This window comes from Haliotis rubra, unplaced genomic scaffold (assembly GCF_003918875.1).
Source record: "Haliotis rubra isolate DU_JTF1 unplaced genomic scaffold, ASM391887v1 Scf92, whole genome shotgun sequence".
In the NCBI taxonomy this organism is placed as follows: domain Eukaryota; kingdom Metazoa; phylum Mollusca; class Gastropoda; order Lepetellida; family Haliotidae; genus Haliotis; species Haliotis rubra.
In genome coordinates this window covers 2,258,703-2,286,676 of record NW_025767657.1, presented here as the reverse complement: position 1 = coordinate 2,286,676, position 27,974 = coordinate 2,258,703, and the positions used below count along the sequence as shown (strand labels likewise).

General features: G+C 37.7%; 1 protein-coding gene and 1 long non-coding RNA gene across 2 annotated transcripts in view; one reads left to right on the top strand and one right to left on the bottom strand.

Moving 5' to 3' along the window:
* LOC124264345 (ribosomal protein S6 kinase-related protein-like) overlaps window positions 1-22,765 on the top strand; it is a 33,379-nt gene extending 10,614 nt beyond the window's left edge. Inside the window, exons 6-13 of the mRNA XM_046699101.1 lie at window positions 6,835-6,875; window positions 7,074-7,101; window positions 8,461-8,550; window positions 9,759-9,847; window positions 15,198-15,308; window positions 18,371-18,476; window positions 19,440-19,540; window positions 20,416-22,765. Coding sequence (XP_046555057.1) covers window positions 6,835-6,875; window positions 7,074-7,101; window positions 8,461-8,550; window positions 9,759-9,847; window positions 15,198-15,308; window positions 18,371-18,476; window positions 19,440-19,540; window positions 20,416-20,475 — 626 coding nt within the window. The 3' untranslated portion in view covers window positions 20,476-22,765. The remainder of the gene's footprint in view (window positions 1-6,834; window positions 6,876-7,073; window positions 7,102-8,460; window positions 8,551-9,758; window positions 9,848-15,197; window positions 15,309-18,370; window positions 18,477-19,439; window positions 19,541-20,415) is intronic.
* Window positions 22,766-27,625: 4,860 nt separating this feature from the next.
* LOC124264327 lies at window positions 27,626-27,974 on the bottom strand. The gene is made up of 2 exons (XR_006895103.1): window positions 27,823-27,974; window positions 27,626-27,779 (listed from the first exon to the last, which is right to left on the bottom strand). It is a non-coding gene; the product is annotated as an uncharacterized LOC124264327 (long non-coding RNA).

The following is a 27,974-nucleotide window of genomic DNA, read 5'->3' as shown; positions in this document are numbered from 1 at the left end:
GCTGAGTGATGCAACTGCAAACTAAGAAACGGGGTGCCATGGAGTAGTTAAAGTTGGAGGCTGTACGAGGCGATGGCAACTGACATGCATCATGAGGTCGGTTACCAAGGGGGCAGACGATGAAAGCGTAGTGACGTCAATACAGTGTAACGTCATGCAAAAAGTGTACTACAGAACAACATTCTTCTGCAACCTCTTTATGAAACTGGTTTCGGTTTGAAACCATAACAATACCAAAAATACGCTAATTTGTCAATTTAATGCATGTAAGATGTGGGTAATAAATGAAATACCACACTCGATTTCATAACGTGCGAATTATACGAATCTCGAGGACATAGTTTAGGCCAAATGTTAGAAAAGTCCCTATCTTTTAGGATCTCTCAGCAGCAGTAAAAGCGTTATCCAGTAATTGGTATGACAACTCCCACCCTCCAAGGATTCTTGTCAATGTGGAACTAGACACAGAATGTATCAGGTTGCTGAAAACAAACAAGGATTACCTCGCTGTTGAAACAGTGTCCACATGTTCATAGACCAACTGCATGAGTATTAACACCATTTTTCCTTATCCTGACTCATGCTCTTTTATGTTTGAACAATTGTCTTCTTCTTGTCTTCTTCTTCTTGCTAACATAGTGGAACACTTGTATCTCCCTAATTGAAGCTCCCTTCAATTTAAAATCACTAATTAGTATTCACCACGAAGTTACCTCCTTTCCACAAGCTGAACGAGGGCTTCACCTCTACCCATGTGCCTCACTCTCCTTCTTCCCCAGTGAGCTGGATCGAGAGCTTGTGTCTCCCGACACACTATATCCTTTGAATTATATTTAGTTAGTTACCTCGTGATAGACATCTATAGAGGTTTAGCTAGTATCCTTCAACGATTATATATTGATATTTAGTCGCTTTTCTACAGTTTATTCACGGACGCCGTGGTTTGTTTCAGTGGATTACGCTTGATGAAAATTCTGTACTATTGCAGATTACGCTTTTTATGCTGCTGCTGATCCGCCTTTAATATGATGTACGGCCCATGTTTATTATATTCACATTGCAGTTGCGTACTAATTTATCCAATTCTACCTTTTTATTAATATTTACTTTGGCGCTTGGCACGCACAGCAGATAGGTCGCGATGCAGAGTCTAGTATGACTGATACACGAAACCCCTCGCCAGTCTACTGCTGTTGGCCACTTCCCCGTGTGGTGGTGTTCCGCTAGAGTGGTGGAGAGGTGTGGGACGAGTCCGCCATCTCCAAGAAGCATCCTGCTTCCCCAGACATCCCATCGCCGCAGCAGAAGACTAGAGGGTTTTTCTACTACATCTCAACAACCGGTGACCGCTCCCATCGAAGTTTTGGGCCTGTATGATGATCAGCCGGTCATCATACCGATGTACATCAAAGATTGACCGATGTCGCACAGATCAGCATGCAGCCTGATGTACCAACGCAGATATGGCGATCGCCCTGAGGGTCCCATCATTACCAACACTCAACGCAGACGCCGCGACACCCAGGGCAGCGCCGACCTCTGAGGGAAAATCAACGGTCTACTAGGACTTTCAACCGAGATTGTTCCAGCCGATGACCTGGACCTCTACGATGATCAGCTGATCATCATCCCCGACGCACGCCACAAGAAACGCACCGGGACAGCTACAACGACATCAGCAGAGATCACCATGCAGCCTGATGCCTCTACACTGATGTCGGACGATTTTCCGTGGACCCTCCATTAACACCGCAGATAAAGCACCGACGACCTCGCCGCAGACCATCCCAGAAGACATGATGCGACAAATTATGAACATCATGGAGGACCAATATCTGCGGTAGCAGGGTCCGAAGCTTCGCTAAGGCTCCAACGTGACAGCACCCCAGAGGCACCCCCGCCAACGTAGCAGCCAGGACGATGTCACCTTCGCTAAGGAAGTCACGGACCACCTTGACGGCGACCTAGATGTACAGCCTTCGCTTCGGCGGAAAGAACCTAGATGTACAGCCTTCGATACAGCCTGGGCAAGGACTTCGCGAAGGCAGGATAGATCATCACCTTATGCGTTTCATCCCTAGATGTGGACTCGACCATCAGACATCACGGAAGCCTTCGCTGAAGGTCATATCGTTCCCCGGACCGACGCAGAGGAAGCTTCGCTAAGGCATGCGCCAAGGACACCTGAATCCAGATCATCATCATCTAGAAGGACATCGAGGGACTATACAAGAGCTTCGCTAAACTATCAACGCTCCCTCACAAGTCTCTCGAAGATCAACCCATAGACAAGTTGATCATCGATATCAAGTATAAGAACTACAATCGTGATATTGGTTCTGTTGAATCCATGACGAGACGTGATGTTCGCTGGCCTAAATAGATCTAGAACGATCAATTAGACACTTATCACCAGACTTCGTGAATACCTACTTCTGAATATGATAAGATGATCCATGCGGCCCATTTTAGGCAAGCGCCACGATCCCACATCCTGTTAAACACAGAGGCTGTTCACGGCAAGCCATATATATATTTATATATATATATATATACTAATCGGGCTTTGACTCGGGCTGTCTCCTTCACCCAGAAGATCTATTTCCATATACTCAGCCACTCGTCCATATATAGCTACTGCTAGCTACAGTCCGTTTCAAGACGCCGCATAAGTTGATTATCAACTGTATGCCAGATGCCGCCTATAAGCCCACGCCAAGATAATTGCTCAGGCTATTTACAACACAGAACGCCGCTGTATTATTAGTCAACGACATTTCATAGATCTTCACAGAAATCAACTATTCCGTGATAAATTGCTAATATACAATCCGGACGACGATACGATTATCTACATGCGACCATTACGCATATCTGCAGACAATTCAATATCGAAATTGAACAGCAGCCTTGTTACAGCGAGTATAACTCTTTAATCGCAAAGTTTCTGAGAAGAAATATGTACAACAAGTTCAACGCAATTCTACAATTATGACGATACATTCATGTATACAGTCTACAAGCTCACAACTTGCAAGTTGTTTATACCCTTATATATAAGGAAGTCGGAATTATATTCAAAACTGAAATTACTTTCACGACAACCAGGAAAATAACCTACCCAGCATAAAATTACAGAGCGAGATATTTCGCTACCGGAGGTTTCGCTGGTTACCATTAACCCTCAAAACACGTGGGTCACCGGATAACTTCGGGAAGCTACGGTGAAGACCGACGCTTATGCTAATATCAACGACGACAAGAATTTATTCAAGGTGGGTTTTTTCCCGCTACACCGTGACATCACAGCTGGTATTATACAGAATCAAAATGCCTTGTTCTGATTGGACCATGAGGGACAACGACCTACACAGAGGTCGATCTCTATTCACAGTTCAAGACTTACGCCACAAGTGACAACTATATATCAGTGAACGAGCAAGCCTCATTACAGTCCAGTTAACCTGAACATTCATGATTAGACTGCCTTTCTTCAGTTAGAGACCTCCCCTGTCAAGTTAAGACGAGGGATCGGCAGTCAGGCGATTTTACATAAAGTTCAACGAGGACAGACACACCTGGTTGTGCACCTACATCGCCAAGGACTTCGCAGCTTAATTACCTAGACGAAAGATACAAGTGGATCTAAATCCACAGCGCTTCAGACTACAGCTGAATTTCATCAAGCTTTACTAACACAACTAGATGGTTAGTAAACCTACTAAACTTCTGTTTGGAGAATAAAACGGAAATTTCACGCCAAACCTGGGGATATGAATATAGTGCTCCAACACCTCACAAGTGAGGTTTATGAACACGCCTGATGACATACTTGGACCCCATGATACGATGATTCTATCAAGATGGCCAGCAAGAGCACTGTAAATTTATCTCCACCAACCAAACAGGAGGAAAAAATGCAACAGATTATTTCCTCTATCATCAACTTACGCAGAGTGAAGTCTCATGTACTATATCTCCATTTGGATCAGAACTGTCATACTACGCAAGCATATGCGGATGGACCTATTCCGACCCTCCATGAGCTTAATACTCATGATATTATAGCTTAACTTCTACAATTGTTCTACACAAATGTGATTGAAATAATGGAGGGTTTATTTCTGAACCGATATGGTGGTTGCAAACCATTATCTGAGAGATATCACCACCGAGGACGCCTCAGGTATACACCAATTGATCCCATGGTCCTCGCAGACAACAGCTGACAGTTCTCGAGAAGATAAGTCAATCTAACAGATTTTACTTATCTTATAACAATACTAAATAGCTTCATGCTATATATAATTTACTTAAGTTCCTTTTATCATCACAGTACTATGATTATTACATCATACAATATATAAGTTAACAACTCTACAGAGTTTGTTATTATATATATTTACCTTAAGTTATTCATATCTTAAGAGTAATACTATGGTTACATGATAAATGCATTAGCTAACAAACTCTACAGAGTTTTTGGCTATTTTATACATAGCTTAAGTTAATTAAGCTAACAAACTCTACGGAGTTTTACTATTATATAGGTAACTTAAGCTAATTATACCTTAAGCATAGTACTATACTCATATTATTAAAATATATTGGCTAACAAACTCTAAGGAGTTTTGCTATTATATAGGTAGCTTAAGCTTATTCATATCTTAAGCTTAGTACTATGTTTATATCATATAAGTAGATTAGCTAACAAACTCTAAAGAGTTTTTGCTATTTGGCTTAAGTATCATCATATTTCTAAGCAATATGGTTATATTATAACATGTATTAGCTAACAAACTCTACAGAGTTTTAGCTATTATATATGTAACTTAAGCTTATTCATATCTTAAGCTTAGTACTATGTTTATATCATATAGGTATATTAGCTATCAAAACTCTAAAAGAGGGTTTTGCTATTATATATTTCATTAAGTTTCATCATATTTTAAGCTTTATGGTTACATTATAACATGTATTAGCTAACAAACTCTAACGGAGTTCTTGCTATTATATATGTAGCTTAAGTTTTCCTTCATAAGCTCAATACTAGGTTTATATCATAGCTAACAAACTCTAAAGGGTTGTTTTCGCTTATTATACAATTAGCTTAAGTTTTCATCATATCTTAAGCAGTATGTTTACATTATGTTGTAGCAGATAGCTAACAAAACCTCGACGGAGTTTTGTTATTATATATATATAGCTTAAGTTTCATCATAACTTAAGCTCAGTACTATGTGTTTTAACATAAAAGTATATTAGTTAATAAACTCTAAGGAGTTTATTTTGCTATATACATTTAGCTTAAGTCTAATCTTATCTTAAGCTTAGTACTATGGTTACACTATAAACATATTAGCTAATAAACTCTACAGAGTTTTTGGCTATTATATATGTAGCTTAAGTTAATAATATCTTAAGCACAATACTATACTCATATTGTAAAATATATTAGCTAACAAACTCTACGGAGTTCTTGCTATTATATATGTAGCTTAAGTTCATTATATCTTAAGCACACTACTATACTCATATTGTAAAATATATTAGCTAACAAACTCTACGGAGTTTTGCTATTATATATGTAGCTTAAGTTAATTATATCTTAAGCACACTACTATACTCATATTGTAAAAATATATTAGCTAACAAAACCCTACAGAGTTTTGCTATATATATGTAGCTTAAGCAATTATATCTTAAGCTCAGTACTATACTAATATTATAAATATATATTAGCTAACAAACTCTACAGAGTTTGGCTATTATATATGTAGCTTAAGTTAATTATAGCTTAAGCACAGTACTATACTCATATTATAAAAATATATTAGCTAACAAACTCTACAGAGTTTGGCTATTATATATGTAGCTTAAGTTAATTATAGCTTAAGCACAGTACTATACTCATATTATAAAATATATTAGCTAACAAACTCTACAGAGTTTTTGCTATTATATATGTAGCTAAAGCTTATTCATATCTTAAGCTCAGCATTATATCTATATCATATAAGTATATTAACTAACAAACTCTAAAGAGTTTGCTATTATATAATTAGCTTAAGTTTAATCATATCTTAAGCTTAGTACTATGTTATATCTTAAAGTATTTTAGCTAACAAACTCTAAGGAGTTTATACTAGCATATTAACAAGCTTAAGTCTATTAGTCTTAAGCATTGTATTAATGTTATATATACTTTATCATAATAAGTACATGGTAATAACCTTTATATGGCAGCTGATAAGTTAGCAGCAGGAATTCATCAGTTCAGTGCCTTTATGAAGTTCCCATAGGGTTATTACAATCATCACAGTTCAAATCACTAATTATTAAAAATCCAAAGTATTAGATATTCCCACCTCCGTCTGTGAGGATGCTACAAGTAAGAGCATGAGTCAGGATAAGGAAAAATATGTAATTTTTGGAGTAAAATTGATATTTTATACTTATCCTGACTCATGAGGTCAGCCCTCCCATCCTCCCCAAATAACACTTTGGATTTCCTGTAAATTCAAATGTTGGGCTCAGTATATGAGGAGAGAGTGAGGCACATGGGTAGAGGTGGCTCTGCTCCCAGCCAGGGAAAGGAGGTAACTCGTGGTGAATACTAATTAGTGATTTTAAATTGAAGGGAGCTTCAATTAGGAGATACAAGTGTTCCACTATGTTCGCAAGAAGAAGAAGACAAGCAAAAAGAGCATGAGTCAGGATAAGTATAAAATATCAATTTTACTCCAAAAATTACATTCTAGTAAATCAATGTTGAATATAGCACCAAATCACCACATGACCGTCCTTTTCATCACACTGGACATTCTTTTTCAGACTACCTTCATAATTCAGGAGTTATTTTTCGGGATTTAAAGGTGAGATCATGTCATTCATATTTCATTATGAAAGTGTTTCTTAAGAGGGTTTTCACTAATGAATTACAGGTTGGACATTTGTTATAAAAATTACATTGAATAAATGTGCAGAATCTGTTGATTTTCATGCTGATGATATCTATTTTGTAAGTGTATTCTTTGAGCTGCACTTACCACTTGTGTTTGTATTTCTTGCAGATGGAAAACATCTTGTTTGATCCCAAAGGTAGGAATTTGGCCATTAGTAATTGGAGATTTATCATTGAGGACACAATTTCACAAAGTGATCATAACACAAGGATGATCATTAATCCCATAAATCCCATAATGAGCAGTGGGGTAGCCTCATGGTTAAAGCGTATTGCTAGGGGCAGCGTTAAACCATGGTCACACTCAGCCGCTGGCTCACCCACCCATTAACGCACGCACTCCCTCGCAGGCCCGCTCGTTTACTCACCCAAACGCCCATCCATCCACCCACCCATCCATCAGCTATTAGGGCTGCAGCAATCCACCCAGACCTCGATTCGATTTTCGATATAGGACCCTCGATTCGATCATGTTTTGTTCAATTCTTCATACAAGTAAAAACATCAGATTTTATTTAACTCTCAGAGTTCAAGTGAGTTGGCTTTTTAGCATGAAATCCATCGTCAACTTGGCAATATCTACTAACAACAATTACGTTCTCGCTGTGTGGAAACAATTGTTTTTTGATGAATCGAATCGTATCGTTGCAGCCCTAATCCTGATTGCTTTGTGGGACAAGGCCCATGACTCATGCATACAGTATATTGACAGTGTGTTCCCACATGTATGGCAAACCCAGGAGCCAACAATAAGTTTTATTGTCCAGAATAACAAAGGACATAACCTACGTAAACTACTTGAAAGAAGGTTAAGGCAGATTGACTACAGTCTCGTGACAAAATCGGATGATTCTTATCTTCTTCAGGGCGGCGGGGTAGCCTAGTGGTTCAAGCTTTGGCTCGTCACGCCAAAGACCCGGGTTCGATTCCCCACATGGGCACAATGTGTGAAGCCCATTTCTGGTGTCCCCTGCCATGATATTGCTGGAATATTGCTAAAAGCGGCGTAAAACTAAACTCAGTCAGTCAGTCTTATCTTCTTCAGAGTAGTATAGTTTGAATTCTACTAGACTAGGCTCGGTGGGGTGGCCTAATGGTTAACGCGTTTGCTCGTCACACCAAAGATCCAGGTTTAATTTCCCACATAGATCAAATATGTGTAGCCCATTTCTGGTGACCCCTGCCCTCAAATTACTGGAATACTGCTAAAACCTGTGTTAATTCATACTCACTTACTCTCAGTAATGATGGGCAGTGGGGTAGCCTTCTGGTTAAAGCATCCGCTCGTCAAGCTGAAGATCTGGATTCGATTCCCCACATGGGTCAAATATGTGAAGCCCATTTCTGGTGTCACCCGCCGTGATATTGCTGGAATAGTGCTAAAAGCGACGTAAAGCAATACTCTCTCACACACTAGAGGCAGGATACCTCCAACACTGGAAACACTTGCAAGTGCATCTCTGGGTTTTATCAAATCTCATTGCTGCATGTTTCAGGGCACATACAGCTGATAGACTTCGGACTATCCAAATGGCTTCAGAAAGGAGACAGGACGAGGACGATATGTGGAACTTTGCAATATATGGGTGAGATTCTTCATACTGTATGCTCAATAGGAGTAAGGAGTTAGGGGCGTCTGCAATCACGTGATCATGATCGGTTATTTTCGTGATGTAGTCAAATATACTAATAACATTTGTATTTCCTTCATATTATTATACATTTATAGTTTTGATAAGTTTATTGGTCATATAATTGCGTTTGCGTGACAAATAAACCATATAAATAAAACAGATAGAATTGGTTCCGGCACTTGTTGTAGGTATAAACAAACCAAATTGGGTGACACAGCTGCAGACGCTTTTTCTCGAGTTTCAAACTTTAATTAAAGCGAAGTCTTCAGTGGCATTGTTTCAAAAGAAAGGAAACAGTAATTTCATTACTTTAACCCATGTGTTACACTTTTACAATATATTGCAATACATATTGCAGTACGCCAACACATATCACAATATATCGCAATAAGAAAATTTTGGCAATACCCAACCCTAGTCTGCAAGGTCAAGGTCAAGGTCCAGGTCTAGACAGATGCATGGGTGGCCAGATCATTTGAGGGACTGTAGTTCACTGTATAGAGTTGCCTCCCTTTGACACACCAGGAACCTATGATTGTGGGTTTGAACCCATGTAAATTCTAATTATGTTTGTAGGTTTGTCAGCACCCACCATCATGGTAAACTTCTGATCGTTGCATCACTTGTAATCCCAAATATATAACATATTACATTTCACCAAATGCTGACGCTTGGTGATGTAAGAGAATATCATTCAAATCAGCATTATGCTCTTTAACTCATTCACTCACCGTGAGGTCCAAAATTCAGTTACCATGAAATTTTCAGTACTTAGGTTGTCCATTGTTTATTGTTCATAGCAGTGTTGACCCAAAACATGTTTACAGTGTTCCGGTTTGTTTGTTGTTTTTTTAACGCCGCACTCAGCAATGTTCCAGCTATATGGCGGCGGTCTGTAAATAATCGAGTCTGGACCAGACAATCCAGTGATCAACAGCATGATCATTGATTTACACAACTGGCATACGATGATGTGTCAACCATGCCAGTGAGCCTGACCACCCGATCTCGTACCCTCATTACGACAAGCATGGGATGCTGAAGACCAGTTCTAACCCAGATCTTCACGGGTGTACAGTGTCCAGTGTTAAAGTCTTATGACGCTATGAAACCTGTTGATACTAAATGAGTACTTATGTTTTGTTCCTTTTCTTCCACAGCACCCGAAGTGTTGAGTGCCTACCCATACGGACATCAGGCAGACTGGTGGTCGCTGGGGATCCTCATGTATGTCATGATATCAGGCAAGGTAGGTAACTCTGTAGCTGTTGACTAAATGCTTCGTACCCACCTGGGGCGGTGGGGTAGCCTGTGGTTAAAACGTTACCTTGTCACTCCGAAATCCCGGATTCGATTGCCCACACGGATACAGTGTGTGAAGCCATTTTGTGGTGTCCCCCAGCCATGATATCGCTGGAATATTGGGAAAGCGGCTTAAAACCATACTCACTCATTCACTCACTCATGCCCACCTACACATAGGATTTGATATTGTCAACTAGGATATGCAGGCTACAGGTCACCAGCAACCAAAGTTAGGCCACCATACCAAGAACCATGGGGAATTATGTACCTTTGCTGTGTTATTGCTGGGATATTACTGAAAGGGGCCCCGCTCCCTCCTCCCTCCCTCCCTCACTCACTCACTCACTCACTCACTCACTCACTCACTCACTCACTCACTCACTCACAATTTCACCACTGTAGATTATTTGCTGATTTATAGTTTGGATCTAAAGATATAAACAATGGCCAACTCAAGAAGGGACTGTAATTCCTGCAAGGGATACCATGCAAAGGTCCCCATGGTCTCCAGCATGGTAGCCTAACTTTTGTTGTTGGTGACCTATAGAGAGTTTTTTTTCTTGCTTATACAAAGCGATTTCCTTTTTGGGGTACAATTTTATTTTAAATGTAAATCTGTGATGATTCTTGTTCATTTACTGGCTTTTACAGACAGGTTTTTAATACTATAACTGTAAATGCTATCCATAACATTTTGTAGTCACAAACAGGTTTTAATAGTATAACTGTAAATGCTATCCATAACATTTTGTAGTCACAAACAGGTTTTAATAGTATAACTGTAAATGCTATCCATAACATTTTGTAGTCACAAACAGGTTTTTTTGTAGTCACAAACAGGTAGTATAAACTGTAAATGCTATCCATAACATTTTGTAGTCACAAACAGGTTTTAATAGTATAACTGTAAATGCTATCCATAACATTTTGTAGTCACAAACAGGTTTTAATAGTATAACTGTAAATGCTATCCATAACATTTTGTAGTCACAAACAGGTTTTAATAGTATAACTGTAAATGCTATCCATAACATTTTGTAGTCACAAACAGGTTTTAATAGTATAACTGTAAATGCTATCCATAACATTTTGTAGTCACAAACAGGTTTTAATAGTATAACTGTAAATGCTATCCATAACATTTTGTAGTCACAAACAGGTTTTAATAGTATAACTGTAAATGCTATCCATAACATTTTGTAGTCACAAACAGGTTTTAATAGTATAACTGTAAATGCTATCCATAACATTTTGTAGTCACAAACAGGTTTTAATAGTATAACTGTAAATGCTATCCATAACATTTTGTAGTCACAAACAGGTTTTAATAGTATAACTGTAAATGCTATCCATAACATTTTGTAGTCACAAACAGGTTTTAATAGTATAACTGTAAATGCTATCCATAACATTTTGTAGTCACAAACAGGTTTTAATAGTATAACTGTAAATGCTATCCATAACATTTTGTAGTCACAAACAGGTTTTAATAGTATAACTGTAAATGCTATCCATAACATTTTGTAGTCACAAACAGGTTTTAATAGTATAACTGTAAATGCTATCCATAACATTTTGTAGTCACAAACAGGTTTTAATAGTATAACTGTAAATGCTATCCATAACATTTTGTAGTCACAAACAGGTTTTAATAGTATAACTGTAAATGCTATCCATAACATTTTGTAGTCACAAACAGGTTTTTAATAGTATAACTGTAAATGCTATCCATAACATTTTGTAGTCACAAACAGGTTTTAATAGTATAACTGTAAATGCTATCCATAACATTTTGTAGTCACAAACAGGTTTTAATAGTATAACTGTAAATGCTATCCATAACATTTTGTAGTCACAAACAGGTTTTAATAGTATAACTGTAAATGCTATCCATAACATTTTGTAGTCACAAACAGGTTTTAATAGTATAACTGTAAATGCTATCCATAACATTTTGTAGTAGTCACAAACAGGTTTTAATAGTATAACTGTAAATGCTATCCATAACATTTTGTAGTCACAAACAGGTTTTAATAGTATAACTGTAAATGCTATCCATAACATTTTGTAGTCACAAACAGGTTTTAATAGTATAACTGTAAATGCTATCCATAACATTTTGTAGTCACAAACAGGTTTTAATAGTATAACTGTAAATGCTATCCATAACATTTTGTAGTCACAAACAGGTTGTAAACTGCTATCCATAACATTTTGTAGTCACAAACAGGTTTTAATAGTATAACTGTAAATGCTATCCATAACATTTTGTAGTCACAAACAGGTTTTAATAGTATAACTGTAAATGCTATCCATAACATTTTGTAGTCACAAACAGGTTTTAATAGTATAACTGTAAATGCTATCCATAACATTTTGTAGTCACAAACAGGTTTTAATAGTATAACTGTAAATGCTATCCATAACATTTTGTAGTCACAAACAGGTTTTAATAGTATAACTGTAAATGCTATCCATAACATTTTGTAGTCACAAACAGGTTTTAATAGTATAACTGTAAATGCTATCCATAACATTTTGTAGTCACAAACAGGTTTTTAATAGTATAACTGTAAATGCTATCCATAACATTTTGTAGTCACAAACAGGTTTTAATAGTATAACTGTAAATGCTATCCATAACATTTTGTGAGTCACAAACAGGTTTTAATAGTATAACTGTAAATGCTATCCATAACATTTTGTAGTCACAAAACAGGTTTTTAATAGTATAACTGTAAATGCTATCCATAACATTTTGTAGTCACAAACAGGTTTTAATAGTATAACTGTAAATGCTATCCATAACATTTTGTAGTCACAAACAGGTTTTAATAGTATAACTGTAAATGCTATCCATAACATTTTGTAGTCACAAACAGGTTTTAATAGTATAACTGTAAATGCTATCCATAACATTTTGTAGTCACAAACAGGTTTTAATAGTATAACTGTAAATGCTATCCATAACATTTTTGTAGTCACAAACAGGTTTTAATAGTATAACTGTAAATGCTATCCATAACATTTTGTAGTCACAAACAGGTTTTAATAGTATAACTGTAAATGCTATCCATAACATTTTGTAGTCACAAACAGGTTTTAATAGTATAAACTGTAAATGCTTTTGTATCCATAACATTTTGTAGTCACAAACACAGGTTTTAATAGTATAACTGTAAATGCTATCCATAACATTTTGTAGTCACAAACAGGTTTTAATAGTATAACTGTAAATGCTATCCATAACATTTTGTAGTCACAAACAGGTTTTAATAGTATAACTGTAAATGCTATCCATAACATTTTGTAGTCACAAACAGGTTTTAATAGTATAACTGTAAATGCTATCCATAACATTTTGTAGTCACAAACAGGTTTTAATAGTATAACTGTAAATGCTATCCATAACATTTTTTGTAGTCACAAACAGGTTTTAATAGTATAACTGTAAAATGCTATCCATAACATTTTGTAGTCACAAACAGGTTTTAATAGTATAACTGTAAATGCTATCCATAACATTTTGTAGTCACAAACAGGTTTTAATAGTATAACTGTAAATGCTATCCATAACATTTTGTAGTCACAAACAGGTTTTAATAGTATAACTGTAAATGCTATCCATAACATTTTGTAGTCACAAACAGGTTTTTTAATAGTATAACTGTAAATGCTATCCATAACATTTTGTAGTCACAAACAGGTTTTATTAGTATAACTGTAAATGCTATCCATAACATTTTAGTAGTCACAAACAGGTTTTTAATAGTATAACTGTAAATGCTATCCATAACATTTTGTAGTCAAAGACAGGGTTTAATAGTGGCAACCGTGTCGCTAGGTTTTAATAAGTATAACTGTAAAAATGCTATCCATAACATTTTGTAGTCACAAACAGGTTTTAATAGTATAACTGTAAATGCTATCCATAACATCTTTGTAGTCACAAACAGGTTTTAATAGTATAACTGTAAATGCTATCCATAACATTTTGTAGTCACAAACAGGTTTTTATAGTATAACTGTAAATGCTATCCATAACATTTTGTAGTCACAAACAGGTTTTAATAGTATAACTGTAAATGCTATCCATAACATTTTGTAGTCACAAACAGGTTTTTAATAGTATAACTGTAAATGCTATCCATAACATTTTGTAGTCACAAACAGGTTTTAATAGTATAACTGTAAATGCTATCCATAACATTTTGTAGTCACAAACAGGTTTTAATAGTATAACTGTAAATGCTATCCATAACATTTTGTAGTCACAAACAGGTTTTAATAGTATAACTGTAAATGCTATCCATATAACATTTTGTAGTCACAAACAGGTTTTAATAGTATAACTGTAAATGCTATCCATAACATTTTGTAGTCACAAACAGGTTTTAATTAGTATAACTGTAAATGCTATCCATAACATTTTGTAGTCACAAACAGGTTTTAATAGTATAACTGTAAATGCTATCCATAACATTTTGTAGTCACAAACAGGTTTTTAATAGTATAACTGTAAATGCTATCCATAACATTTTGTAGTCACAAACAGGTTTTAATAGTATAACTGTAAATGCTATCCATAACATTTTGTAGTCACAAACAGGTTTTAATAGTATAACTGTAAATGCTATCCATAACATTTTGTAGTCACAAACAGGTTTTAATAGTATAACTGTAAATGCTATCCATAACATTTTGTAGTCACATTTTAATAGTATAACTGTAAATGCTATCCATAACATTTTGTAGTCACAAACAGGTTTTAATAGTATAATCCATAACTGTAAATGCTATCCATAACATTTTGTAGTCACAAACAGGTTTTAATAGTATAACTGTAAATGCTATCCATAACATTTTGTAGTCACAAACAGGTTTTAATAGTATAACTGTAAATGCTATCCATAACATTTTGTAGTCACAAACAGGTTTTAATAGTATATAACTGTAAATGCTATCCATAACATTTTGTAGTCACAAACAGGTTTTAATAGTATAACTGTAAATGCTATCCATAACATTTTGTAGTCACAAACAGGTTTTAATAGTATAACTGTAAATGCTATCCATAACATTTTGTAGTCACAAACAGGTTTTAATAGTATAACTGTAAATGCTATCCATAACATTTTGTAGTCACAAACAGGTTTTAATAGTATAACTGTAAATGCTATCCATAACATTTTGTAGTCACGATATTGCTGAAACTGTGCTTGTAAGACTTTAAGGTATGTGTCAGTCACCTCAAGAGTGTTGCTTATGTAAATGAACCACTGGTCTGTTGCCAGTATCCAGTGGAAGCAGCCAGGGACCACCGGACGATGGCGGAGAAGGTCTACCAGTGCGACTTCCTGATGCCGGAGAGTGTCGGGAATGATGCTCAGGACGTCGTACATAGAGTAGGTTCATTTTGAACGAGGGGACACGTGGTCCAGGCTACAGTGCTGCAGAGTTGTGGCCCCTATCGCGCCAGATACATGTGATCACTTTTCAAAATTCTCATTTCCATGCTCGTTGGTTTTAAGTATTGATTGTCTTTGTGCTGCAGAGTTGTCTCCCTTAGTGTGCCAGTAACCTGTGCTCATAGGTTTGAATTCTGGTTCTTTATATTTCTAGTTTTAAGAATCATACCCATGCTTGTTGGTTTAAGTAGTGATTATCCTAAACCTGCATCACCTGCCTTCCACATCAAGTGATGCCTCGGGGTAGACTTCTGGTAAAAGTGTTTGCTTGTCATGCAGAAGACCCATGCTCGATTCACCACGTGGGTTCAATTTGTGAAGCCCATTTCTGGTGTTAATATTTTCCAAATGCAGTGTTTGAATCATACTCACTCACAGAAAAATATCACACCTTCATTGTATTGAATTACTGTCCTGAGTGGCTTTAAAACCAAATAGACTCACTGACTTTGTAGCAATAGATTGTTGTGCCTGTTCTTCAAAACAGAGGGGCGGTGGGGTAGCCTAGTGGTTAAAGCGTTGGCTTGTCACGCCGAAGACCCGGGTTCGATTCCCCACATGGGCACAATGTGTTAAGCCCATTTCTGGTGTCCCCACCGCGATATTGCTGGAATATTGCTAAAAGCGATTGTACAACTAAACTGAGTCAGTCAGTCTTCAAAACCGTTGCTGATCCTGATGCATGTACAGTGGACTCTGTCAATACCGGCCTCTGTAAACACGGCACTCTGTCTACATCGGCACAAAGTTTCAGTCCCGCAGAAATGCACATTATTATCGTTTAGAAACTTCTGTAAACATCGGCATCTGTCTATCGGCATTGTTTTTCAGTCCCAGCGAACAAGTTGTTATGAAAGCGAATCTGTAAAACCGGCACATGAAAGACGAAGCGTAACCCTTCGATGCAATTAGGTCCAAATGATGTAACAACACAATTCGCTGTGACTCGAGATTATTCAGAAAACGTGAAGTGTTAATCAGTATCTTGTTAATCAGTGAGTGGTACTTAACACTTACCCTGAGTAATTAATACATGTTGTGGGCAGTTTGACTGTATAAACAAGCAAGTGTTTACATTTTGTTGATTCGCTGGGTATTGACTCGAGATTATTCAGAAGCGGGAAGTGTCAATCAGTTTCTTGTTAATTAGTGAGTGGCACGTGTCACTTACATAGAGGCGAATCGTTTGATGGCGCATGGTATCGTTAAAAGCTCTGAACATCAACAATATCACTGTTCTCTTTGCGAGAGGTATTTTCACATTTGTAAGAAGCGATTTTATTGGATAAAGATTGGTTTCTAACGACGCTTTTCACTACACTCTGCTTATAAGGGTCGCGTGATTGGTCAAAATCAGACACGCGACCCTAAGCAGCCAATCATATTATGGAAATGGATACGGTTTTGGGTAAAATAATGCTATTCTGAACATATTAAGAAGAGACATATCGCTACCTATGCGTAAAATTATGGAACGTATTGGACATATCGTGCTAGGTTATGGCCTATGACAAAAAATGCTTCATGCATATATTTTCACATTAAGCATCGTGTCCGGAAACGCCAAGACGAAGCGGTGAAAGCCGAGATGTAACTTGTCAGTGACTTGACTTACATTGCATGATCGCACAAAAAGTATGGAAATAGTAATTTTATATGTACGCTTTGACAACTTTTATGAATGTTATTGTTGATTTCAATTAATTTATTGTTTTCCTCGATGTTTAAAACATCGTTACTTTGCTCTTTGCTCTTTGCTCTATTGTAGACCCGGGCTGCGAAGCATAAACAAGAATCGTTGTTTTCAATAACACTCACGAAAAATAGTTTATAATTTTAATTCTGCCGATAATATATGATCAGTTGAAATTTAATAAGAGATTTCAGACATTTTATTTGATTTAAACAACATGAATGTGCATTCAGACACTGCCTTGTTTCTTATTCAAACATCTTGTTAATGCTAAAGTGACAGTAACGACAGCGAACCGGTATTGACAGAGTACACTGTATATATGTTTAGTCTTGTTTTGTTTTTTTGTTTGTTTGTTTGTTGTTTCACGCTGCACTCAGCAATATTAAGTATATGGCAGCGGTCTGTAAATAAAGGAGTCTGAACCAGACAATCCAGTGATCAACAGTAACGACCTCATTTTGAAGTTATGACTATTTGATTGTAAACTGACCAGGATATCCCAACAAATGTAGATAGGGTTTGGAGAATAAATTTCTGGTTGTTCCCATTCTAATTTTATTAACTTGGGTTAAGACTGTCAATTATCACACAGTTTATTATCAGATACAATGTATTACTAGAGCTGCAACGATTCACCCAGACCTCGATTCTATTCGATTTTCGATATTGGATCCTCAATTCGATCATTTTAATTCGCTTCTTCATACACGTAAAACATCAAACTTCAGAGTCAGTTTGTTTAGTGTGAAATCTATTGTTAACTTGGCGATGTCTGTTAACAACAACAGGGCCGGTGGGGTAGCCTAATGGTTAAAGCGTTGGCTCGTCACGCCGATGACCCGGGTTCGAATCCCCACATGGGCACAATGTGTGAAGCCCATTTCTGGTGTCCCCCGCCATGATGTTGCTGGAATATTGCTAAAAGCAGCGAAAAAACCAAACTCAGACAGTCAGTCAGTTAACAACAACAATTCTCATTGGATAATTAGCCCAGCGTCAACCAATCACGTTTGCCTTATTTCAGTGCTCAAAACTGCTTGATTTGGAATGAAAATTACATTCTCGATTTGGAATGAAAATAGTTTAAATAGGTATTCAAATATCGAATTGAAATAGTGATAGTGGTTATCGGAAATTCAAAACTAAGGTGTCAGATTCGATTTTCGATGAATCGAACCGAATCGTTGCAGCCCTAGATATTACTTGGAGCCAAGATGTGTTTCTGTGGAATGATTATGGACTTCTTCAATACCAATGAACGTGCTGGAAGTCTTTGTATGACATGATGACGGTTATGTTGCAGCTGTTGACGAAGGCACCGCAGCGGAGAGCTGTGGTTCTGGCTGCTTTACAGGAGATGGACTTCTTTAAGAATATCAACTTTACAGATCTTATCGAGAAAAAAGTAAGTGAATTTGTTGAATGTGATAGTAACAAGAACACTTGTCATGGAGATGTTGTTCCCCAGGCTTCAGAGGTAGATGAATATAAGTGTGGTTTCATGTACACTTCATTAATAATTTAAAGGTACAGGGCTAAGGTAGCCTAGTGGTTCAAGTGTTTTCTTGTCTTGTCAAAGAGCTAGGTTTTATTCCTGGATACAATATTTGAAGCCTACTTACACAACCACGATATGACTGAAATAATGTGTAAAACAGCAATTGTCTGATCCACCCTGTCAACGTGAAAAGAGGATTTGGGGCGGTGGGGTAGTCTAGTGGTTAAAGCATTGGCCCGCCACGCCGAAGACCCGGGTTCGATTCCCCACATGGGTACAATGAGTGAAGCCCATTTCTGGTGTCCCCACCGTGATATTGCTGGAATATTGCTAAAAGCGGCGTAAAACCAAAACTCAGTCAGTCAGTCAGAAAAGGAGGATTTAGATCTCACATGTCATTCAGCAAGTTTTGTGCATGGTTGTTATGTTGTCTTCATGTTATGATGTATGTATATTTATTCTTTAAGCATAAGAATGACTGAATGGAAATATCTACTTTTCTCATTGAAATCTATGATATATAGGTATTTCCGATGTGTCTCAAGTCATTTATGTTTTCTAAAATCATTTTGCAAAACCTTTTTATTCTAAAATAAATAGGATACAATATTTGCTTGCCACAATCAGTGTCCAGGGTACAGGGAATTTTGATATAGGGTGCTTTCATTAAAACCTTTTTGGTAATGGTTAAAGGCAATCATAGGCCTCTTCTGTAAATAAGTCTGTAGTACTTACAAGGAAATAGGGACTGTAATGTGAAATTTTAGGTCTTTGTTGGGCACTTATACAGATTAATCAAGATTGGTTGAGAAGATAGCCAGAAGCCATGTGTTACAATATGGCACTGGTTAGATACAAGCATTGCCTGTTGCAGCTCTCCCCATGGATGTAGTCCCAGCCGAGTTTTTCCCAATGACAGGGTTGAGTTGGGCTCCACTCTTAGCTGAGAAGGAGATGGAGGAAGAATTTACAGGGGTAAGTTGGGAATTTTGGAGAAGATAGCTGGGATTTATGGGAGAAGATAGCTTGGATATATGGGAGAAGATAGTTGGGATATAGTTGTATCAAAAACGGCCTCAAAATGAATACATACAAAATTCACCAAAATATACACAATAATTACATGCACGAAATGAATGCTGATGATTCCATACAGATAACCACATAGATAAAGAGGCTATATGGGAGTAGAAAGCATGGACATATTGGAGAAGATAGCTGGGATATGTGGGAACAGTAAACCCTGATATACAGTCAAATCCCGATGAGTCGAATCGCTGGGGACCAAGTAATAAATTCGACTTATCGATGTATTCGAGACATAGGTATGTCTATGAGGGTAGAAAAAAGATGATCCAGTCCTAATTCTTCCGCCTAAGCATTTGTTTATCTAATGATTTCCATATCACTAATAGGGACACCTTATCAGTTCCAGTCTGATTAGCACAGACACTGATGTCCGTAAAATCACTAATCTGCCTTTTGAACTCACCTGTCAATGGCGGAAAGGTGTGAGCCGCGCTGGTTTGTTAATTGGATCAGTTTGGTAAACCAATCAACTTCTCCTTGACTGACTTCGGCTTATGTATACAAGATTGCTGTTGTTTGAATCTCATGGGACCAAATTTCCTTCTCGAGTCATCGTGTGTATTTATGAGACGACTTCCTGTAACCGGTATTCAAATGATGACAACTATAACAGGGAATGGTCGGGACTGACAGGTACTTCGAGTTATGCATAATATTCGAGACACCGGCATTCGACTCATCGGGATTTGACTGTACTTTAGTAGTGTGTCCAAACCACAAGGCTGTCATGTCCACCATGTTAAAATATTTTTCTGTTCCAGTTTGATGGCCAGAATGTGCAGTGGAATCTCCCAGAAGGAGCAACGCCGGTGTTTGTGTGAAACTGTGTAATCCAGATGTGTGTGAGTGTGAGACTGTGTTAAATCCAGCCCAGGACTTCAAAGTATTATTCACCCGTTGTTATCTCTGTGCGAAGACAAAGTCACCTGGGATGGAGGCACACAGGTGTATATTGTGGGAAATGTATAACAGAAGAACAGCATTGTCAAGTCATATTGTGTGTGTGATGCATATTACAGTTTTCATTTGACGTTTTCCATGGGAATTCATTTGTTCCATTTCTGTTGATGATTCCATGGAAAGGATGAAGACTCAGTGCGTGCATGTGATGGATTCTTCTTCTTAATGGAGGCCCAAAGAAACTGACAAGGCTGTTTCAGGGTTGTCACCAACAGTGTGCAGTTCATCCCTCACATGTTTCTCTTGGACATTTATTGTGATCATCTTATCGACACTCACTGTGATCATCTTGTCGACACTCATTGTGATCTTCTTGTCGACACTCATTTTGATCATCTTGTCGACACTCAATGTGAGCCTCTTATGGACAGCTCATTGTGAAGTCTCTCATCTGGATATGATTACTGGGCAGTGTTGATGAAGCCGCTAGGAGACTGACCACGCTGTAGATATCTGGCCAATGTAATCATTTGACTGCCCACGGTCACCTTCTGGATAGCTCACTGTGATCTTCTTGTGTACAGCTCATTGTAATCCTCGTGTACCCAGCTCATTGTGAAGTTTCTCATCTGGATGTGATTACTGGGTGATCTTGAGGAAGCACACTAGGAGACTGACCACGCTGGTGTTCCCTGGTCAAGGAAGTCACATTGTTTCCGATTCTCTGAGCTTCATGTGATCCTCTTGTGAACCTCCCTTGTTATGTGATCCTCTTGTGATCTGGATGTGATTTCTGGGAGGAAGTACACCAGTCAACACGACGAACCACACAACATTGGAATACACTCATTCTGAATATAAGTTTCAACATAGCGATTCATCAACCTCACCACAAGTCTGCACCCAAAACAGCAGGACAGTAACAGACATCCTCCATGATGAGTTGAAGTCAGACGAGTTTGTACATTGTGGTGAATTCTCTACATCTCGATCCCATTGTTATTTAGATTCATGTCCACATGTTAATGTTAATCCTCACCCTGATTCATGTCCTCTCCTGACCCTGTTATGTTAATGTTAATCCTCACCCTGACCCTGTTAATCCTCTCCCCTGTTAATCCTCTCCCCCTGACCCTGTTAACCCCCACCCTGAATCCCCTCACCCTGACCCTGTTAATCCTCTCACTGACCCTCCTCTGACCCTGTTAATCCTCACCCTGACCCTGTTAATCCTCTCCCTGACCCTGTTAATCCTCTCCCTGACCTGACCCTCTCCTGACCCTAATCCTGTCCCTGATCCTCTCCCTGACCCATTAATCCTCTTCCTGACACAACTGGCATTACCCTTCAACCAAAATGTACATAATCTTGTATCCTAATTTAATCTTCCTCAATGACTTACCATTACTGATCTATTCCACAGATCTGGCATTATTAGCTTCTATCGTGTTCATGAAGTGTATTATGATTGGTTTATGAAGGTCTTGTGACCAGTAAATTGTTTGCTGTCATAAATAATCTCATTAAAATCAGATCATTTGCTCCAATATGATTCCCTCTCTGTATGAAGATCTGACCATCAGGAATCCACTCTAGGCTTACACTTCAAAATTCTCTGTATAAATGTGGGGAGCATTTGAACAAGCTTATCTGATTTCTGTCGGTCACAGAAAGACTTTATCAAACTTTATCAGGGACTTACATTGCCAAAATTAAAGCTTTGCCGTTATTGGTATTTTCTCCTGTCATTGCTTTGTGCCATAGTATCAACAATATATTTGTGTTCTGTATGGGTTCTCTTCTGTGAGGGGCAGTGGGTAGCCTTGTGGTTAAACTCTTCGCTCGTCACGCCGAAGTCCTGGGTTTATTTCCCGACATTGTACAATTTGTAAAGCCAATATCTGGTGTCCCCCGTGTTCATATTGCAGACCTATTGCTAAAAGCAGCATAAAATCTAACTCACTCACTCTTGGGTACAAATAGACAGTATAGGGGGTGATAAAGAAAAAAGACATTTCGGAAAGATGAAGTATGACAAGCTGAAAACCCAGGTGTCCTTCATTTTGTCTGGCTGGTCAAAGTTCAGGGTTCATCTCACAACCTAGCTATCCTCAGATCTTGCACAGACAGGGGTCATATCAAAGTTAAAAGAAGTGATTTTAATGTGATTTTATCATAAAAAAATCACCAATTAAAAACTGTTGCCTATTTCGTGATTCTTTTCATTAACAATGACTAATACTGATTGGAACAAGAAAGGGAACAATTTGTTAGACCTGATGTCCGTAATAACCCAAAGACGACCAAAGACTTTTTGGCAGTGCCACGACACGCCAAATACACAGATTCCATTGTGTATCATGTTAATTTTTTAATGTGTGTTTTCCCAACACAGCAGGAAATGACAATTTATTAGATGTTCCCTTTTTTATTACTGTCAGTATAATTCTAATTGATCACTAATGATAACATTTATTTATGCCTTTATTGTCTCTGATGGTTCCATTTACCTCCATATGTAGAAAACCTGCATGTTATGTGACAGTACAGCAGAAGAAACATCTGGTCTGACATCGCTTCCATTTCATATCAGTAGTAGAAATCTTTGGAACCGTATTGCACAGGCGATGCTACACCACCACCTATGCTGCGACGCTGCCTCTGATGAACTCTCTGTAGATTCCCTTTCATACCCCATTCATTTTAGTCACCAAAATTTGAATTATTGACAGCAACACAAGGATGGAAATGGATGCTAGCCCACAGGGCTGAGGGCAGTAGAAATTAGTGATATTAAAAATAATAATTCTGCAAACCCAGAGAAGTTTTTTTGGCAAATGAAGTAAAAATGTTTTCTTCACCCGTGACATGTATACTTTTCAAATTGCTTACAATTGTTATTGTGTTATATTTAGGAGAAAAAAGTCAAAGACTTCTTATATATATACTGCTTTGCTTATAGCAGGTTTTTACTAGTATTGCTGTGGAAACTCCATCACAAGGCCAGCTCACTCAGTGTTGTGAGCTGGTTAAAATCCAATTGATGATTGGATCATTACAACAGATCGATCATAATAAAAAATAATTGGTTTGTGTCATTTATCAAATTTTCCTGTTATGTTTGTTAATGCACAAAAGTTTTTAAAAACCCAAAAAATGTAGTTCTTTGGGTTTGTTTTTTTTGCAAAGCGCACAAAATGCATTTGCAAATTTCACATCTAGTGATTAGTATGTTAGGAACATAAATTTCCTGGAGTCTTTAAGATAAATTCACTAGTAGAAAATAAATCCAATGAGCCTGTGTGTTTTTTTTAAGTTAATTTCCTTCCTTCCCTTGAGATGAATAGTACCTACATTTCTTCTAATTTTGGTATGGGTTTGGTCATCTTCAGCGATTCAGTTTCCTGTGCAGAGTTGCTTCCCTTAGATGTGGAAGGATCCCATCAATACTTGTGTCCATTGTTTGATGATGAAGCCAGTTGAACTGAATCGCACACTTCAACAGCTTATTCATCAGAATGGAGCATTGCTTGTAATTGTGAATTGACATGTTATATTTTGTTGATTTTTCATTTGAAGAGCTCAAGACATTTGATGTTTGTTCATTGAAGGAAAATACCCAGGGATAATTGACACGTCTAGGCAGCATTATATACATCCTGGTTAGGACAATAACATGGGGCATTATGTTGTCAGTTGATTCGCCATTTCATATGTAAGATAATTGATTTTTTTTTTTTGCCAAGGAAGTCACTTCCTTGTCTCTGCAAGACTTGTTGACATTTTATGACCGATATTAAATATCTACAAACAAGTTGACATGAAATCAACCACTGTATGAAGTTTAGTCATTCAATTCTGTGATTAAGTTGGTAGATTACATGAGTAATTGTGTTATATGTTGGTGCATTAGGACAGTAGGCAGTGTGGTGGCTTGCCATGGATGTGGTCTGGGTTCTGTTCTGACATTCTCTAAAGAAGTCCTCAATAATGTTCCTTGAGTACGTTTCATCTCACAGACTGAGAGTTTAACCTCAGTCAGACCTACGTTGCAATTACATGATAAATTTCTTCATCTGTCTCGAAAGTTCTTTTTCTAAACTGGTTACTGCTGTTAATGATATTTAAGCCCCAAGATTGTATTTTGAAGAAAAAAGTAAATGACATCTGCAAGGCTTTGGTGATAGCTTAAAAGCTTTTGCTAATATTGAATGTAAATTATATTGCTTCTATTCTTATAATGTAACTATCAGGGTCTATGTCAAAATATTTTCAGGGGCAGTGGAATAGTCCAGTGGTTAAAGTGTCCCGGGTTGGTTCCCCACATGGGTACATTGTGTGATTCCCCTTCCTGGGTACATTGTGTTAAATATTGCCCTTCCTGGTGTCCCCCGCCACAAAATATTGCTGGCAATTGTTGCTGACTATAAATTACAGTTTTGTTTTTTGGTTGAGATTTTTTTTGAGTCTCTTTCAGACCTGTGCTGCCTCTCAGGGGTGATCCGAACATCTTAGCTTCCATATTTTAAGCAGTAGTGTAGAAAACTGTTCAGAATGGTACTCACTCACTCACTCACTCACTCATAGGTTGTCACACCAAGAGTTAAAACACATTAGCATCCACTCATAGCTTGTGACAGAAACAGTTACAACACATTTGGCCTTCGTGGCAGGGGGTAGTCAAGTGGTTAAACTTTTATCATGTTGAAGACCTGGGTTCAATTCCCCACATGGGTAAAATGTGTGAAACCCATTTCTGATGTCCCCAGCCGTGATATTGCTAAAAGTGACATAAAACTAAAACTCATTCATTAGACCTTACAGTTATTAGGTATGCTTCAGAAAAATGGCCTAAAATTCAATGTATCCATGTCAATAAATGCCACAAGTCCAATGATCACAGAATTATACTTGCTGAACAATACCGAAAGACAACTGCCAGGGGCAGGGATGTATTTAGACTGACTGACTGAGTTTGGTTTTACGCGGCTTTTAGCAATATTCCAGTAACATCAAAGTGGGGACACCAGAAATGGGCTTCACTGTCAGCACCCATATGAGGATTCAGGGTCTTCGGCGTGTCAAGCCAACGCTTCAACCATTAGGCTACCCCACCACCCGGATGTATTTAGAATAAAGAATTACATTTATATTTTTTAATTCTACTGAACAGCGATCATAAAATCTTGTGGTTGTGTATTCCACTTAATTGCCAGACACAATTTTTTTTCAGAAGTCTTCTAATTTCTCCTGTGGGGGTGAGGGATGGGATGTTCAGTCTCATCAACCAAGAAAAAATTAATTAAGGTCTTTTTACCAGTACAGCCAACAGTTTAGTCGGAACAATTATGAGTCTCAGATATTGTCAATAGCAGATCACTTGGTTTATCTATTTTCTTAGTTAGCTGTTACTATTATCTGTGTTCAGTGTTGATAATGGTGATTGACAGAGATCAGCAATGGTGTGATTGCTGTCACTGATAGCCAGAGGATGTGTGGAGTGTGGATGAGTTGTGTAATCAAGTGCATGTAGATACGAAATATAAGTCCGACAAACATCTCTCACTTGAATATGTAACTGTGTCACAGTGTGTGTATTAGTGCTGGGAAGTGGTTAAAATCTCATAATTGATGATTGGTTCATTACAACCGATCAATCATCGAAAATAGTTAGTTAGCGTCATTTATGAAATTTTCCTGATTATTTTTGTTAATGGACAAAAAAATAAAGAAAGAAACATGTAGTACTTTGGGTTTTTTGCAAATTGCACAAAATGCATTTGCAAATTTCACATCTTTAAAGGATGACTAGTATATTAGGAACATTAATTTCTTGGCGTCTTCAAGATAAATTCAATCATGACTTGGAACGAGCTTGTAGTGCTCATGAAATGTAACAGACAAATCCAACCTTGTGAAAATATTGTTAACGCTAACAAGTGTTCCAGAATTGTTTGTGTTCGATTATGAGAAAACATGATCGATTGCTTGGTCGTTTAGTCACTACGACCAATCTTCCATTATTTCAATTACTACGTTAGTAATCAGACCACTAGTGTGTATGACCAATGACGTCCATGTGATGAAATTGACAAACCTCAATAACTGATATTATGATTCACCTGATAACACTGATTGATATTAACCAATGTATATATATCACATGATCATCTATTTAATATGCATAGTCCATCTATATCTAGTGTATACATTGAATGCCTGCTTCGCTTTCTTCGGTTGTCATGGAAACTTGATATGTAATTAGGATTTGATCATCATATCAGCTGTGTTAGATTAACAGTGAAGTTTAGGGTTGGTCTTGTGTCAAAACTCCATTTCATTGAAAAATATACCCAGTCTTGTCAAATTAGAAATTGGTTCTCCTCTGAGAAGGGAGGTGGTGAAGCCTAGTGGTAAAGTGTTTGCTTGTCATGCCAAAGACCTGGGTTTGTTTCAATTTGTTTGGTACAATTTGTGAAGCCCATATCTAGTGTTCCCTGCCTTGGTATTGCTGGAATATTGTTAAAAGTGGCTTAAAACTGTATTCTTTTATTGGTTAGAGTTGGTCCCCAGAAATCTATGCTGGTTGTAACAGGTAAAAGCCATGAGGATCCGGGTTAGAATTCACCAAGGTGGTAAATGTCGGAGACATCTGTGACTTCAGCTTGCCCTCCAACATCAATCTGAGTCTGTGATACATTTGATGACATTTGAAATTCTGTTCAAAATGGCTAAATTCCAGCAACTCTGTCATGTTTACACTATTCTTCAGTATGTTCTGTGGGATAGGGTATTCGGCGCTGATCCAGATGAAGCTGCATCAGCTGTTAGAAGTCTGAATCCTCGCTGTTCCTCAAGCTCCCTCACTCCTCTTCTCACTCACTCACTCCACCCACCCACCCACCCACCCACCCACCCACTCACTCACTCACTCCTCCTCCTCCTCACTCACTCACTCACTCACTCACTCACTCCTCACTCAAAGATTCATTTCATCTGCTAGATAGTTGTCATCCAGCACGGTAGACTTCTCTGAATCACATACTTCTTGTCCCCTCCCTTAGTGTTTTGGGGGTGGTGAGGTAGCCTTTTGGTTAAAGCATCCACACAACATTCATAGTAACCACCCAAATGCCATTTGTTGATTTTAAGCACAGTACTGGGAACCTATTGTACCACAGAAGCCCAAGGAGAGAGTATGTCTTCATTGACTTGTTCATTTCACCTGTATGTCCTGTGATTTTGTAATGTATTGTTGTTCATTTCACCTGTATGTCTATTGGTCTGTTCACAGGTGATTTTGAGTATGTCTTCATTGACTTGTTCATTTCACCTGTATGTCTAGTTGGTCTGTTCACAGGTGATTTTGAGTATGTCTTCATTGACTTGTTCATTTCACCTGTATGTCTAGTTGGTCTGT